Below are 15,484 nucleotides of genomic sequence, written 5' to 3'. Positions count from 1 at the left end.
ACCCAAGACACCAGGCGAGTTGAGTTAACTGTGTAATGAACTGCTCTAATTGATTCATGAAGTGCAGAGTCACTATGAAAACCAGCAGACCCCTGTAGCTCTCCAGGACCAGGGTTGGAGACCACTGCTGTACACTTACTGTAAATCATAATTTAATTGCTTTTACTTTGGGTTCAATAACTGCTTGCTAACGTTAGCAAGCGCCTACAAGCTAGCTAGCGTTATCTAGATTAACGACGACAACTTCATTTTGCCACCTAGCGTTAACGCAACGTAAGCAGGATCCTGGTCAGCTAGTTAACGTAATGCTAACATTATTAGCTAGCTCAGTTAATGGCGCGAGTCATCACGGTGAAAAAAAATGCTAATCACCTTAAGTGGAAAAGAAATGAAACGAAAGCCATTAACGTAGACCACGCTAGAGTGACCGCAGTTTGCCGCACGTTATTAGTTTAGGCCCTTCCTCAAAAAAAGTGAAGGGATGCCATAAAAACTAACGGGAGATTCCGCATTTGGGACCGCGCATCTCCAGAAAATGGTCGCCGCGCACGTCGCTATGCTGGCGACGCCGCGCTCCAGGAGTCGCGTCTGAAAGGGGCTCTTTCGTTTGCGTGTGAAAACAGATTACAGGGCCGACGGAGAGCTCAGGTGCCAGCGCTGGCGTACCCGGGGGTCAAAACTATTCGCTCTGCGTTCGGATGAAGGGCACCCCCTTCTATTTTTTCTGTTAATAGATATCGTGCCATAACAGCGCGAAACCCAGTCATTCGCCCTGCCGAAACGACATTAAATAAACATGGCGGTAAACGGCGAAATGGGCCGCGTGGTTTATTTATAGGTCCGTGTGCATTCACGAGCAGCCCGCAGCAGCGCGAGACGGAAACGAGGTATTTTATCTCTCCGGCCCGCCAAAGCCAAAAAAACCGTCTTAACGATCGCTATCAGGTAAAAGGTGAGGGGAAGGGCCTTTCGCAAAAGGTGCGTTCGCTGTTCAGGAGAAGGCGCTCTGCAAGATATGGATCAGGAAGAACATGTGAGTCTTCACAAGATCGCCCTCAGGACCCGGTGAACCTGGTCAACCAGGCATTAACAGGGGCCCTGTGTAATCAACAGGGGCCCTGTGTAATCAGCCACTGCTGTTCAGCTGGACACCCCCAGTCAGACATGAATGAAATCTCAGGTCACCCTGGGAGAGAGCGTGAGGAGTGAGAGGCGTGTGTGTGTGTGTGTGTGTGTGTGTGTGTGTGTGTGTGCTTGTGTATGTGTCCGTGTGTGTGCGTACGTGTGTGCATGTGTGATAGAGTGCGTGTGTGTGTGCGCACATGCGTGTGAGTGTGTGTGTGATTGTGTGTGCATGTGTCTGTGCTTCTCAGTGAAGAAGGGAGATGTGTTCACATGTGTTTTGGGAAAAGAGTGTTTGTCTTAGAAAAAGGTGGGAAAGGTGTGTGTGTGTCTACATCAAAGGAAGAGAAGGAGAAGAGAAGGGGAAGTGTGTGTGTGTTGTGCCAAGACAGGGTGAAAAGAAGAGTAAATGCACGTACACACACGCACACACACGAGGGAGAAAGCGAAACAGAGACAGCGACACACACACACACACGTCTCCTCTAACAGGAAAGACAGTGAAATCACCCGTTCTAGCAGAAGAGGGAGGGGGAACCTCTCTCTCTCCCCCCCCTCTCTCTCTCTCCCTCTCTCTGTGTCTCTCTCTCTCTCCCCCCCTTCTCTCTCTCTCTCCCTCTCTCTCTCTCTCTCTCTCCCCACTCCCTCTCTCTCTCTCCCTCTCTCTGTGCTCTCTCTCTCTCCCCCTCTCCTTCTCTCTCCTCTCCTCTCCTCTCTCTCTCTCCTCTCCTCTCTCTCTCTCTCTCTCTTCTCTCCTCTCTCTCTCTCCTCCCCTCTCTCTCCCTCCCTCCCTCTCCTCTCTCTCTCTCATGTCTGATTTTCAGGGCTTCTCTCCGCGCGGTCGGCGCGTTCGTTAGCGGGGCGAGCGAGCCGCAGAGAGCCCCGCGCCGGTTAGCGTGTCGCCTCGGCTCGGCCGAGCGGAGCGTATTAATCACGCCGGGTCTGAGGGGGGGAAGCCGCCACGGACCAGAGCCGGCAGGGCCGTCCGGACCGGCGGCGCTCCCCCTGAGGAGACGCCGGGGGGGCCGGGGGGGCTCCGCCGGGACGCGCCGCCCCCCCCCGGGACGGGGTGACAATCAGCGCCGCGCGAACGCCTGCTCGTTATCCCCCCCCCCCACGGGACAGATCCACATACGCATTCACTGCAGCACACACGCCACGCAGCACACAGTCAAAACGTCCGCGCCATACCTTCGCCCCGGTCTGTTTTTAAAAAAAAATCATTTTCTTACGCAAGCCCGAACGAAAATCACATTTTTCCGCTTTATGTAAATTTAACGGACGACAAAGCACTCCATTCTATTATGTTTCGGGACGAACCCAGGAGCGGTGGGCTGTGCGTTCGGCAAAAGCATCACAGTGCTCACAATGAGACTGGCAGCGCGCCAGCGTAGGCGGAGGCAACACGTGCGCTGTTCTTTTCTTTTTTTCCTTCTTCTGCAGCACAAGAGAAAAAAAAAAAAAAACATTTTCAATCCCGGCGAATCTCCTTGAGCGGCGAATCGCTTTCCCCCCTGAGACGTCGGCGCCGTTTCGCGAGACGCGACGTGCGCGGAAACATCCGCCACGCCGATCGGTGGGCGGAACCCCCATCCGCCTCCCCCCCCCCCCGCCGCCGAGCGTCGCGAGCGGCTCGCCTGACAGAAAGGGACGTTTTGATCTCGCCTTACAACCGACGGCATAAACTGTTTTCAAAAGCATCCGTCCGGCTGACTCGAATAAGAAGCCGGGAAAAGGGACGTTTCCATGGTTCAAAAATAAACAAACAAAAAAAAAAAACTCTTTTATGTCCCACGGTAAGGCGGCTTGAATCAGAGGCGTGAACAAAATCTCTGAAATCCCCTCGCACACAGAGAGAGAGCGAGAGAAAACACCACTGATCTTTATTCCCTTTCAAGGAACAATCGAGGAATTTCAAAGGTAATCAAAATAATCTGTCACAGCTGGAATCCCTGGATATTTGATATTTTCTGTTCGTTGTCACGCAGCATTGGGAGTGCTGTTAGGTGACCACTCCCGCCCACCGTGTTGATTTTTGCAGACGGTTAATAGAATTCCCGCTAGTTTGCGCAGGCTGAAGGGGACAGGCAGCAGCGCTGAGAAAGGCAACAGCGCTGAGAAAGGCTTTCAGGCAGCAGCGCCGAGAAAGACTTTCAGGCTGCAGCGCTGAGAAAGGCTTTCAGGCTGCAGCGCTGAGAAAGACAGCAGCGCTGAGAAAGGCTTTCAGGCTGCAGCGCTGAGAAAGGCAGCAGCGCTGAGAAAGACAGCAGCGCTGAGAAAGGCTTTCAGGCTGCAGCGCTGAGAAAGGCAGCAGCGCTGAGAAAGGCAGCAGCGCTGAGAAAGACTTTCAGGCTGCAGCGCTGAGAAAGACTTTTCAGCTGCAGCGCTGAGAAAGGCAGCAGCGCTGAGAAAGGCTCTCAGCAGCAGCGCTGAGAAAGGCATTCAGGCAGCAGCGCTGAGAAAGACTTTCAGGCTGCAGCGCTGAGAAAGGCAACAGCGCTGAGAAAGACTTTCAGGCTGCAGCGCTGAGAAAGGCAGCAGCGCTGAGAAAGACTTTCAGGCTGCAGCGCTGAGAAAGGCAGCAGCGCTGAGAAAGACTTTCAGGCTGCAGCGCTGAGAAAGGCAGCAGCGCTGAGAGAGGCAACAGCGCTGAGAGAGGCAACAGCGCTGAGAAAGGCAGCAGCGCTGAGAAAGGCAGCAGCGCTGAGAAAGGCAACAGCGCTGAGAAAGGCAGCAGCGCTGAGAGAGGCTTTCAGGCTGCAGCGCTGAGAAAGGCAGCAGCGCTGAGAAAGACTTTCAGGCTGCAGCGCTGAGAAAGGCACAGCGCTGAGAAAGGCAACAGCGCTGAGAAAGGCTTTCAGGCAGCAGCGCTGAGAAAGGCAGCAGCGCTGAGAAAGGCAACAGCGCTGAGAAAGAATTTCAGGCTGCAGCGCTGAGAAAGGCAGCAGCGCTGAGAAAGGCTTTCAGGCAGTCAGCGGCAGTAAAAGGAGGCGCGCGCCGGCGGCTGGCAGGGCAGGAAGGGCGCAGTGACAGACGGGGCGCTGGCAGCGCCGCCGGCCCCATTAGCATCTCGGCACCGCTCCACGCGCTCAGACTCTCCGCCTGCGCCAGAGCCGGCGCCCGCGCTGTCGCCGGGGCCACGGAACGCCGTGGCAGAGAGCCCTCCCGCGCCCGTCCGGCCCCGGCTAAGGCTGCAGGTCCGCCGGCGCTTCGCGAATCAGCGTCGTCGTGCCGACGGAGCGTCCGCCGATTATACCGCGTTCGCTCACCGGCTCATCCTCGGCTCACGCCTCAACCGAGCGCCGGGGCGCAGATTCAGGAGGCGCTGGCACACCGACGGCAGCACCGGCGCAGGGCCGCTAGCGGGCAAGCGAGGCGGCAGCGAGGCTGGCGGCCGCCACGGTAACATGGCCAACCCCCTCCCCCCTCCGGTCCCCCGCCCCGTACCCCCCCCTCGGTGGCTCGGCGCTAATTGAATTACCCGCTTCTGTCAGGGCAATCAGCCCGGGCGGAGCGCAGATGGACGGCTGCAGACCGTCATTACTCAACACCTCGGCTCCGCGCCGGGGGGGAGGCGGCCCGGCTGGGATTGATTAGGGGCTTGATTCACGGCGGGTCTCGCCGCTGCCTGGACCAAACGGCGGGGCTGATAAATGGTGCGGGCCGGAGGAGGGGGGGGGTGGCGGGGTATGCGAGGGGCGGCCGGATCAAAACGGCGCATTATCAAAGCTTTATAAAGCGATCGATAACTGCAGGAGCCGGGCTCTGCTAACTGCCTAATTACTGACGCTTCCCCGGCCCTGCTTTAATTAAACGCCCTCCCGCTCTCGCGCGCGGACGCCGCAGAGGACCAGGCCGAATAAGAGCCTGATAAAACACAATCTGGCTGCCACTGATTGGGCGGGGGGAGGAGGAGGGGGCAGCAGGAGAGGCGGGGGGAGGAGGGGGGGCTGCAGGAGAGGTGGGGGGAGGGAGGGGGGCAGCAGGAGAGGTGGGGGGAGGAGGGGGGGCAGCAGGAGAGGTGGGGGGGGGGGAGGGGGGGCTGCAGGAGAGGTGGGGGGGGGGGAGGGGGGGCTGCAGGAGAGGCAGGGGGAGGAGGAGGGGGGGCAGCAGGAGAGGTGGGGGGGAGGAGGGGGGCTGCAGGAGAGGTGGGGGGTAGGAGGGGGTTGCAGGAGAGGTGGGGGGCTGCAGGAGAGGCGGGGGGGAGGAGGGGGGGCAGGATAGGTGGGGGGAGGAGGGGGGGGCTGCAGGAGAGGTGGGGGGGAGGAGGGGGGGCAGGATAGGTGGGGGGAGGAGGGGGGGCTGCAGGAGAGGTGGGGGGGAGGAGGGGGGGCAGGATAGGTGGGGGGAGGAGGGGGGGGCTGCAGGAGAGGCAGAGGGGAGGAGGGGGCTGCAGGAGAGGCGGGGGGAGGAGGGGGGGGCTGCAGGAGAGGCGGGGGGAGGGGGGCTGCAGGAGATGTGGGGGGAGGAGGGGGGGGCTGCAGGAGAGGTGGGGGGAGGAGGGGGCTGCAGGAGAGGCGGGGGGAGGAGGGGGGGCTGCAGGAGAGGTGGGGGGAGGAGGGGGGCTGCAGGAGAGGTGGGGAGGAGGGGGGGCTGCAGGAGAGGTGGGGAGGAGGGGGGGCCTGCAGGAGAGGTGGGGGGAGGAGGGGGGGCTGCAGGAGAGGTGGGGGGAGGAGGGGGGCAGCAGGAGAGGTGGGGGGAGGGAGGGGGGCTACAGGAGAGGTGGGGAGGAGGGGGGGCTGCAGGAGAGGTGGGGGGAGGAGGGGGGGCTGCAGGAGAGGCGGGGGGGAGGAGGGGGGGGGGCTGCAGGAGAGGCGGGGGGAGGAGGGGGGGCTGCAGGAGAGGTGGGGGGAGGGGGGGGAGGGGGGGCTACAGGAGAGGTGGGAGATGCGTCCCCTCCTGAACGTCTCCGCTCGGAAGGCCGCGTTGGGGGCGGGGCGAGACGGAACCCAGCGGCTCCTCAAGGCCGCTCCGCTTATCGACCCTTCGCCATCGCCCAGGGCGAAAGAGAGGAGCCTTCCGATCGAGCAGCCATGGAAGGGCCTCCGCTAGAGAAGCGCTCGCCTACCCCGTCTCACGGACGCCACCTTCCGCTGCTCCAGCGCACGCAAACCAAGCCCACCCACAGTCCTCACCTGAAACATTACAAAGCCCCGCCCACAACAGAGCTTATAGGCTGGGTTACAGTTTCAGTGTGCTGCCTCTTCTCTCTCACCTGAAACATTACAAAGCCCCGCCCACAACACAGCTTATAGGCTGGGTTACAGTTTCAGTGTGCTGCCTCTTCTCTCTCACCTGAAACATTACAAAGCCCCGCCCACAACACAGCTTATAGGCTGGGTTACAGTTTCAGTGTGCTGCCTCTTCTCTCTCACCTGAAACATTACAAAGCCCCGCCCACAACAGAGCTTATAGGCTGGGTTACAGTTTCAGTGTGCTGCCTCTTCTCTCTCACCTGAAACATTACAAAGCCCCGCCCACAACACAGCTTATAGGCTGGGTTACAGTTTCAGTGTGCTGCCTCTTCTCTCTCACCTGAAACATTACAAAGCCCCTCCCACAACAGAGCTTATAGGCTGAGTTACAGCTTCAGTGTGCTGCCTCTTCTCTCTCACCTGAAACATTACAAAGCCCCGCCCACAACACAGCTTATAGGCTGGGTTACAGTTTCAGTGTGCTGCCTCTTCTCTCGGACTATTACTGAAGAAAGGCAAATAAAAACACCGAAAGATATTTCTGCACTGCATCTGAAACGTGCAGATCCACCAGAAGAAGATTATAGTTTGGAGGGAACAATTATGACATCCATTTCCACTGAAAGACCGATGTGAATCAATTCATTTAATTAATGAAAGAGGTCAGGAGTGCACTCCGTACACACGCACGGAGGAGCGTGCACGCGCAGACACGCACGGGCACGCTCGCAACCCGCCGGGCGCTCGAGCGGAGGACAGAGCTCTGTCTGAGGGAGCCCACGGGCAGGGCGCTGAGCGAACACCCCGCGGCACAGAGCGCAGCCGACTACCCGCATGGTCTGTGCTCTGCCTCGGCCTCTGAGGAGGCCCCGCGGCCGCAGAGAGGGGCACCTCACTTTCACGTCCGCGCGTTTAGCAGACGTCCTCGTCCAGAGAAACGCACGCAGGCGCTCTCACAACAGGGCAGCCACACGGGACGCACCGCCCCAGCGGAGCTCACAGGAAGACACCGTCTCCACGGCGACCCCGCGCACCGGAGCTGCGCCAGCCGCCAAACAAGCCGCCGCGTGGTCCGCCGCTAACGAGCTCCGCCTCGGTGTTCCGCGCCGGCGCCCTCCTGCAGCAGAGCCGGGCGCCGGACGGAAAAAAAACGTCAGGCGGGTTTTAATTAAGAGAAAGGAAGGCGTTTGTCCGAGAGGAACGAGGCAAGCACGGCACCGATAAAAAAAAAAAGAAAAAAAGAAAAGAAAACAGAACGTACGCCGTTAGCGCGACAGACGCTCGCCCCGCCGCCCGCCGCCCGCCGCGGTACACCGTTAATCTCGCGCGCCCAGACGACCGCGGGCAAACGCCACATCCCCTCCCTCTGTCCGCTCCGCTCGCACTCTCTCCCACGATGCCGTTCAGCCAGCTGGCCTTCCTCTGAATTACACGCCTCTTTAAAAAAAAAAAAAAACGGCCATTAACGCGACGCAGATACGCCCTCCCACCTAAACCCATCCAATTTTGGATTTTGGAGTGTACTGTGAGAACTTTGTGAATTTCTGCTGCCGAACGCTGAAAGAAACATCTCATAAACCCACGTAGGACAACATTTTTCAGAGAACAGGATCTTTAAAGTCATCGTCTTCGTGTGGACTCATTTTTATTAAATCGCTCAGTTTCAATACAAGAAAATTAGAAGCTCTGGTACGTATGGCATATGGCATGTACCCTTGAGCAAGGTACTTAACCTGCATTGCTTCAGTATATATCCAGCTGTATAAATGGATACAATGTCAAATGCTATGTAAAAAAAGTTGTGTAAGTTGCTCTGGATAAGAGCGTCTGCTAAATGCCTGTAATGTAATGTAATGTAATGCATATAAAATCTCTAGAATTTTTGTGGACATTTGAAAATTTGAAGTATTCTATTGAGCGCTGTCTGCTTTTTCAATTTATCAGCATTTACGATTCAGCGGCCAAGTTGTCTTATTTCTCAAGCTGAGCATCTTTCTTCTCTATTCTCTCTATTTTCTTTCTTTTAACAGTGCGCTGAGCAATTTCATATCAATTCAATGCCAAGATCTATAAGCTTTACAGAACAGAGCTACCATAAATGATTAAGACTACTCTACTACGAATTTGAGCCGCTCAGTTTTTGTTATGATGTCCCTTAATTATGGGGCCAGACTAATACTCCATTGAACTAAAATTCTGAATTTGAAGAGCTCTGGCATTGTATGGCCTAAAGAACAAACAGACACCGGAGCACGGGGGGGTGTGTGTGCGCATGCGTCCGTGCGTGCGTGTGGAGCTTCTGCGTGTAGGCCAGGGACACCGGGGAGAATCCCCCCAAACTTCCTGAGGTAAAGGGTTAACTAAAAGCTAATTAGGCAGAAAATGGAGGCCAGACCCCCGCGGACACAGCCAGCGTAGCGTGTGTGTTCCCGCAGCCTGGGTGGGCCTTTTTCGTGGTCTGCCCCAGACGGAAGACCAGCCGGCGTTAGCCGCGAGGGAACCGGTAACGGATGGCCCGGCGCAGACCACCGTGCCGCTGAAAGCACAGGAACGTGTTACGATCACATCTATCTGTGACATCAGCGTGATTAGCCTTCAGCAGAGAGCTAATTATTATTTAGCGCTTACGCGCGCGGGATTTCGTTAAGAGGAACTGTGTCTTTTCTTAGCCAGTCTTTGTGTGTGGTCGTGTACGAGTCTGTGCGTGCTTGTGTGTGTGTGTGTGTGCGTGCGTGCGTGAGTGTGTGGTTGCTTGTGTGTGTGTGTATGTGTGTGCTTGTGTGTGTGTGCGTGCATGCATGCGTGTGCGTGCGTGCGTACTTGTGTGAGTGCGTGCGTGTGTGTGTGTGTGTGTGAGTGTGTGTGAGTGCGTGTGTGTGTGTGTGTGCGTGCGTGCGTACTTGTGTGTGCGTGCGTGCTTGTGAGTGTGTGTGTGTGTGTGTGCGTGTATGAGTGTGTGGTTGCTTGTGAGTGTGTGTGTGTGTGTGTTCCTGCTCTCTGGTCCCTGTGGCAGTCCTGAGCGTGACTGGGACAGGAGCAGAGCTGCGCTGAGGGGGACCAGAAGAGCCCCGTCAGGGAGCGCGTTTCCCGCCCTGCCGCGAATCCACGCTGCCCCCTCTCTCACCGGCCCCCCACCCCCACCCCCGCCCCTGCCCCCACCCCCCACCCCCCGCCCCAGGCCCCCACCCCCGCCCCCCTAGACTAAGCGCCGCTCGCCGTTCCGGGAGAGCGCGATGTGTTTAATGCGCCCCGCCCCGCCCGACAACCGGGGCCAGAGCGCCGGCTGTGCCGCGGATGAGATTTCAAAGTGTTCCCTCACGCCTCTGCCGAGCAGCAATTACAACCCCCCACCTCTCCCCTCCTCTCCTCTCCCCTCACCTCTCCCCCTCCTCTCTCTCTCCTCTCCCTCCCTCTCCTCTCTCCTCTCCCTCTCCCCCCTCCCTCTCCTCTCTCCCTCCTCCCCCTCTCCCCCTCTCTCCTCTCCCTCTCCCCCTCTCTCTCTCTCTCTCTCTCCACACTCCACACACACACACACACACATTCCCTCACTGCCCAGCTAGCTTCCATTCTCTTGAAAGTCAGCCACATTTTAAAGAAGAAAAAAACAGCTCGGGCAAGGCTGACAATCTTTAATGATTTTTGCATGCCGCTGAGAGAGAGGGAGGGATAGAGGGGGAGAGAGAGAGGGAGGGATAGAGGGGGAGAGAGAGAGAGATGAAAGCGAAGCCGACCGTTTTCATGCCCGGAACATGATCAGAGTATTTCGTTTATCTGCGCTGGACTGGCAGATGAAAAGCCGCTCTAAACCTTTTAGGCAGCGCCCTGCCAGACCCAGCGCCCTGGTGTCCCGCCACAGACACACGTCCAGCAAGTGTGAACGCCCTCAGGACCGCAGCCTGAACGCCCTCAGGACCGCAGCCTGAACGCCCTCAGGACCGCAGCCTGAACGCCCTCAGGACCGCAGCCTGAACGCCCTCAGGACCGCAGCCTGAACGCCCTCAGGACCGCAGCCTGAACGCCCTCAGGACCGCAGCCTGAACGCCCTCAGGACCGCAACCTGAACGCTCAGGACAGCAGCTGAAGCACTCAGGACCGCAGCCGGAACGCTCAGGACCGCATCTGGCCTAGGACTGCAGATGAAAGCCGCTCTAGGACCAGGCGAACGCCCTCAGGACCGCAGCCTGACCGCCCAGCAGGACCAGCAAGCTGAACGCCCTCAGGACCACAGCCTGAACGCCCTCAGGACCGCAGCCTGAATGCCCTCAGGACCACAGCCTGAACGCCCTCAGGACCGCAGCCTGAACGTCCTCAGGACCGCAGCTGAACACCCTCAGGACCGCTGCCTGAACACCCTTAGGACAGCAGCCTGAACACCCTCAGGACCGCAGCCTTAACGCCTCAGGACAGCAGCCTGAACGCCTCAGGACCGCAGCCTGAACACCCTCAGGACCGCAGCCTTAACGCCCTCAGGACAGCAGCCTGAACGCCCTCAGGACCGCAGCCTGAACACCCTCAGGACCGCAGCCTTAACGCCCTCAGGACCACAGCCTGAACGCCCTCAGGACCGCAGCCTGAACACCCTCAGGACCGCAGCCTTAACGCCCTCAGGACCACAGCCTGAACGCCCTCACGACCGCAGCCTGAACACCCTCACGACCGCTGCCTGAACTCCCTCACGACCGCTGCCTGAACTCCCTCACGACCGCTGCCTGAACGCCGTCAGGACAGCAGCCTGAACACCCTGTGTTTTCACAGTACTTTCATTTTGCAGCAGCAGAAAGGACCCATTACATTATATTGAGGTATTTAGCACTGGGCACTTACAAAGTGCATTTGGGTTTACAGAAAGAATAGTGACAATAAAGTTATCAGCATCACCATCTATACCAGCAGTCAGTATATGACGCCATGCACTATAGTACTCTATTTGTATTTCTGTTTTCTTTGTTTGATGCATCCCGATACAGATAATCCAGATGACTGATCATAACCTATTATCAATCACACAAGGGCAGTTACCTAAGGAAACTTACATACTTTGTGTTTTTACATATTTCCCAGCCAATTTTCCCAGTTTTATTATATTACACCAGCCAAATATCACACCAACGCCACCTGGGAATTGAACCAACAATCTCTGAGCTAGAGAAAGCTAATTTCCTAACAACTATAAGAACCTGTAATCTATTAATGCTGATAAACTGGAAGCATTTTCAGCACACTAATAGAGAATTGAGTGTGCTTCCCTCTAATAATATCTACTAGTCTGCTCCAGTAATAAATTTGTTATGATTAAAGGGATGCTGCAGCAGAGCATGCACATACACTACATGGCCAAAGGTGTGTGGACACCTGACATTCAACATCTCATCCAAAATTACCGGCATTAATATGGAGTTGGTCCACCCTTTGCAGCTATAACAACCTCCACTCATCTGGGAAGGCTTTATACTAGATGTTGGAGCATTGCAGCAGGGATTTGTTTCCATTCAGCCAGAAGAGCATTACTGAGGTTGGGCAATGATTGGGCGATTAGGCCTTGGCCGTCAAACTGATTCCAAAGGTGTTGGATGGGGTTGAAGTCAGGGCTCTCTGCAGCTCGGTCAAGTTCTTCCGCACCGTTCTCGACAAAACCGTTTCTACATGGACCTCGCTGTGTACCCGGGGGCATTGTCATGTTGAAACAGGAAAGGGCCTTCCCCAAACTGTCGGGGAAGCACAGAATCATCTAGAATGTGATTGTATGCTGTAACATTAAGATTTGCCTTCACAGGAACTAAGGGGCCTAGCCCAAACCATGAAAAACAGCCCCAGACCAAGGGGCATCCAGATACTTTTGGTCATATAGTGTATCAAGATTTACCAGGTGAGAAGATTTAGCCATTATAAATAGCCAGGTGCCAGGTGTGTAATTTTACACTTGAGGAGAGTATCCTGTAATTACACTGGGTACAACACAAAAGCTCCAAATGTGATTACAAGCAGACATGGAGTCATTTTTGCAGCCTGAGTAATTTGTAACGTTTTAATGATGGTTTAAATTGTGTCCATATTTGTCACAGAAAATTTACTGGCCTTGGTACAAACATTAAAGTGCATCACAAACAAAGGTGAGTTTCGAAATAAACAGCTATGCTAACCAGAATAGCACACCGCTAATGACAGGTTTCAGAGCAGGTGCACGGATGGGGTTTCATCAGAGGACATGACACAGCTCTTTCTCAAGGCCCAGACACCTGTTACCGCACTACATTCTCTTCATTGCTGGATTGGGCCCAAGGTCAGGCTTCACCTCACGGCCACCTTCAGATGTACAGGGATAACAGCCTGACAGGCCCAAGGGGTGGACGTAACCAGTCCTGCCTGGTTTCCAGACACCTGAGGCCCAGCGATTAGTGTCAGCACCTCATGTGATGTGCTAAGGAGAGGTTGTGGGCCCTGCCCCCAGCACTGTGGCCTGACCACTGCCCCCCCTGCCCACCCCTCTGGCACCAGAGGACTGATACTGAGATAGGGTAATGTCAGCTAACAAGCACTATAGACACAGACACACACACACACAGTAGACAAACACACAGACAAACACACACACACAGAAGACAAACACACACTCACAGACACACAGACAAACACACATGCACGCGCACACACGCACACACACAGACAAGCACACACACACACACAGACAAACACATGTGCATGCGCACACACACACACATACAAACACACACACACAGGAAGACACACACACAAACACAGACACACACACACAAGCTTACCTGAGCCAGGGAGTGATATCGGCGCAGGAGCCAGATCACAAACAACATAAAGACGCTGAAAAGGAAGGGGGGGGGGGGGGGGGAGTCAAAATCACTTTTTCAAAAAGAGAAAGCAAACACTTGAGAATCATACAGAAAGACGCCCCCTGAGAATCATACGGAAAGACACCCCCCTGAGGTTTAAAGGAAAAGCCCTGCCTTTCCGTTCCACAGCACTGAGTCACCTGATAGCATCTCCTTAAGATGACTTATCCCTTCCGCCTCAGACCGGGCGCCATTATTATACCCATTGATCCACGCGCAGATTAAGCCAGTTCATTTGTGGCACATCTCCACATAATATGGCCCAGCTCAAGCACGAATTACAGGAAACAATCCCACAGAACCTTGTCATTCACTTCAAGATGCCGAAAATAAACAGTATTTATGAGAGGTGTGCTTGCTTCACGAAAGCTTCAGGGTTAGAAGCTGTCTGAAAACCCCTGTACATAATGGGGAGATGGGTTACAGCAAAGCCACGTCCTACAACACAAAAGGCCTTCGAGTCATTTTCTACCATGGATATTAATATGCTGTATACCGTCTTCTTGAAAGAAAATGAAGGCATTATTTAACTTTGCATTCGATGAAATATACACCCAATGCTTACACTTGTACTCGAGATGTAGCTTCCTAGTAAATCAGTACAGTTTTGTTTCACCACAACAACAAAACAAATGTTGTCAAAACAATAAGTTTTAACAAAGAAACAATTCAGAGATTAAATTATTGCATAAGACCCTCATAAACACATTTAGGTATAACTTCTTGTTTAAGAATGTTGCATACGTTTTTATACAAGGGGATTTAAAAAGAATTGCTGACCCGAGTACACATGCAGCATAAACCTATTTCAAAATCTCACCTGAAGAGTCTACGAAAATGATACTTCAAACAGGATACGCAACACTTTTGTAAGTCATTCTGGATAAGAGCGTACAAATATGAACGTAAATCGTTCGTAAAAAGGGCACTTATGCAAAAGAATGTGAGAGTTAAATGTTCTATGATTTGAATTATTGTAAATAAAAATAAAGCCTCAGACCCGATAATTATTTCCAGAACTGCTTTTTACTTAGCTCTCTCAAAAACGCTTTTTTTGGAAATATTTCCCCTAACGGTTAATACGGGACGTGGCAGAGGACTGAATCACACACACACAAACCTGAAATGACTATGGTAGCCACATTGCACATGAAGTTAATGACCGTATTACGTTCATCATGTGTTACACTTATGATGCCTCACCCTTATATCTTGCCAGGCTTTAGTCTTTCCCAGCCCTGACACGCCACTGCTTACACTACTGAACCAAATTTGTTTTTGGCTTGTACTTCCATTAACAGAACTTCAATCACCGCTTCAGAGGTTTTTTTTATTATTTTCTTTTTATTTTTTTATTTTTTTAATCTTATTTCATTTTATCTTTTCTTTTTATCCCTTTAGGTTGTCTGCAATGGAATTCCAAGCTCCTTTTATGGTATTTTAGGGGCTTCAATAATCACAAGTTCTTTGCATGCGCTTATCATGTATGATCGATTGGTATTTATCAACATAGCGCATAGAAACGATAAAATGCTGTGTGTACAAGCGCTTCATAAATCTGGCAGAATTTATAACTCGTTTTCGATTACACACAAATTTACACACGGTTTTACGAAAATATTGATAAGTGAGGCCCATTGTTTTTTAAATAAATATGAGGATAAGGATTAAACAATTTCTGCATTGTGAGCAAGACAAACACAAAATGACATAATTTTAAAAATATATGATAACCCCAAAGGTCATACTCACCATCCTATTAAAGAAAAGGTAGCTGTAGCTCGTTTCACTGTGAGAATTACCACCTGTTGGTGTAAGCACAACAGAAACACTCTTAATTACAGAAAACAGGAGTCCTTTTGAAAAACACTTTTTTTTTAAAAAGAATAACATTTATCCTTATTGATACATGAAATACTTTGCAAAAAGTTGAAAAACAGTCAGCGCAGTAACATGATAAGCAAATGGAGGTTCATTTGTAAAAACACTAAGATTGTAGTTCAGCCGTCTTGCATTGCAATGGTTTAATGTAACATTTCCTAATTTTCATCACTAAAAACAAAAACAAACAATTTACAAATGCACTAAACATGGTTCTTTAGAAAGTTTAATCATTATTTAAGCAGGAAGATCAACTGAAAATTCTGTTTGGTTTTGGAAAAATAAATCTGGGGAGACTAGGCGGGCAGGGAATGCAAAGCTGGTGCAGTTCATTGCCATGCAATGCAAGGACATCCTCCATATTCAGTTACCAGAGCTGCGAGCTCTTGCATCAGCCAAGCTGAGCATGCGAGCTCTCTGACC

General features: G+C 53.4%; 1 protein-coding gene across 3 annotated transcripts in view; it reads right to left on the bottom strand.

The window, feature by feature from the left end:
* The window catches only part of si:dkey-100n23.5, a 124,426-nt gene that overhangs the window by 96,735 nt on the left and 12,207 nt on the right, over positions 1–15,484 (bottom strand). For all 3 annotated transcript variants that reach the window (XM_064327119.1, XM_064327118.1, XM_064327117.1), the window contains 2 exons: positions 14,933–14,985; positions 13,097–13,151 (listed from right to left, as the gene is read on the bottom strand). In XM_064327119.1, the coding sequence (XP_064183189.1) occupies positions 13,097–13,151; positions 14,933–14,985 (108 nt within the window). The remainder of the gene's footprint in view (positions 1–13,096; positions 13,152–14,932; positions 14,986–15,484) is intronic.

This window comes from Anguilla rostrata, chromosome 3 (assembly GCF_018555375.3).
Source record: "Anguilla rostrata isolate EN2019 chromosome 3, ASM1855537v3, whole genome shotgun sequence".
Lineage (NCBI taxonomy): Eukaryota > Metazoa > Chordata > Actinopteri > Anguilliformes > Anguillidae > Anguilla > Anguilla rostrata.
This window is presented reverse-complemented; position numbering and strand designations above follow the sequence as displayed.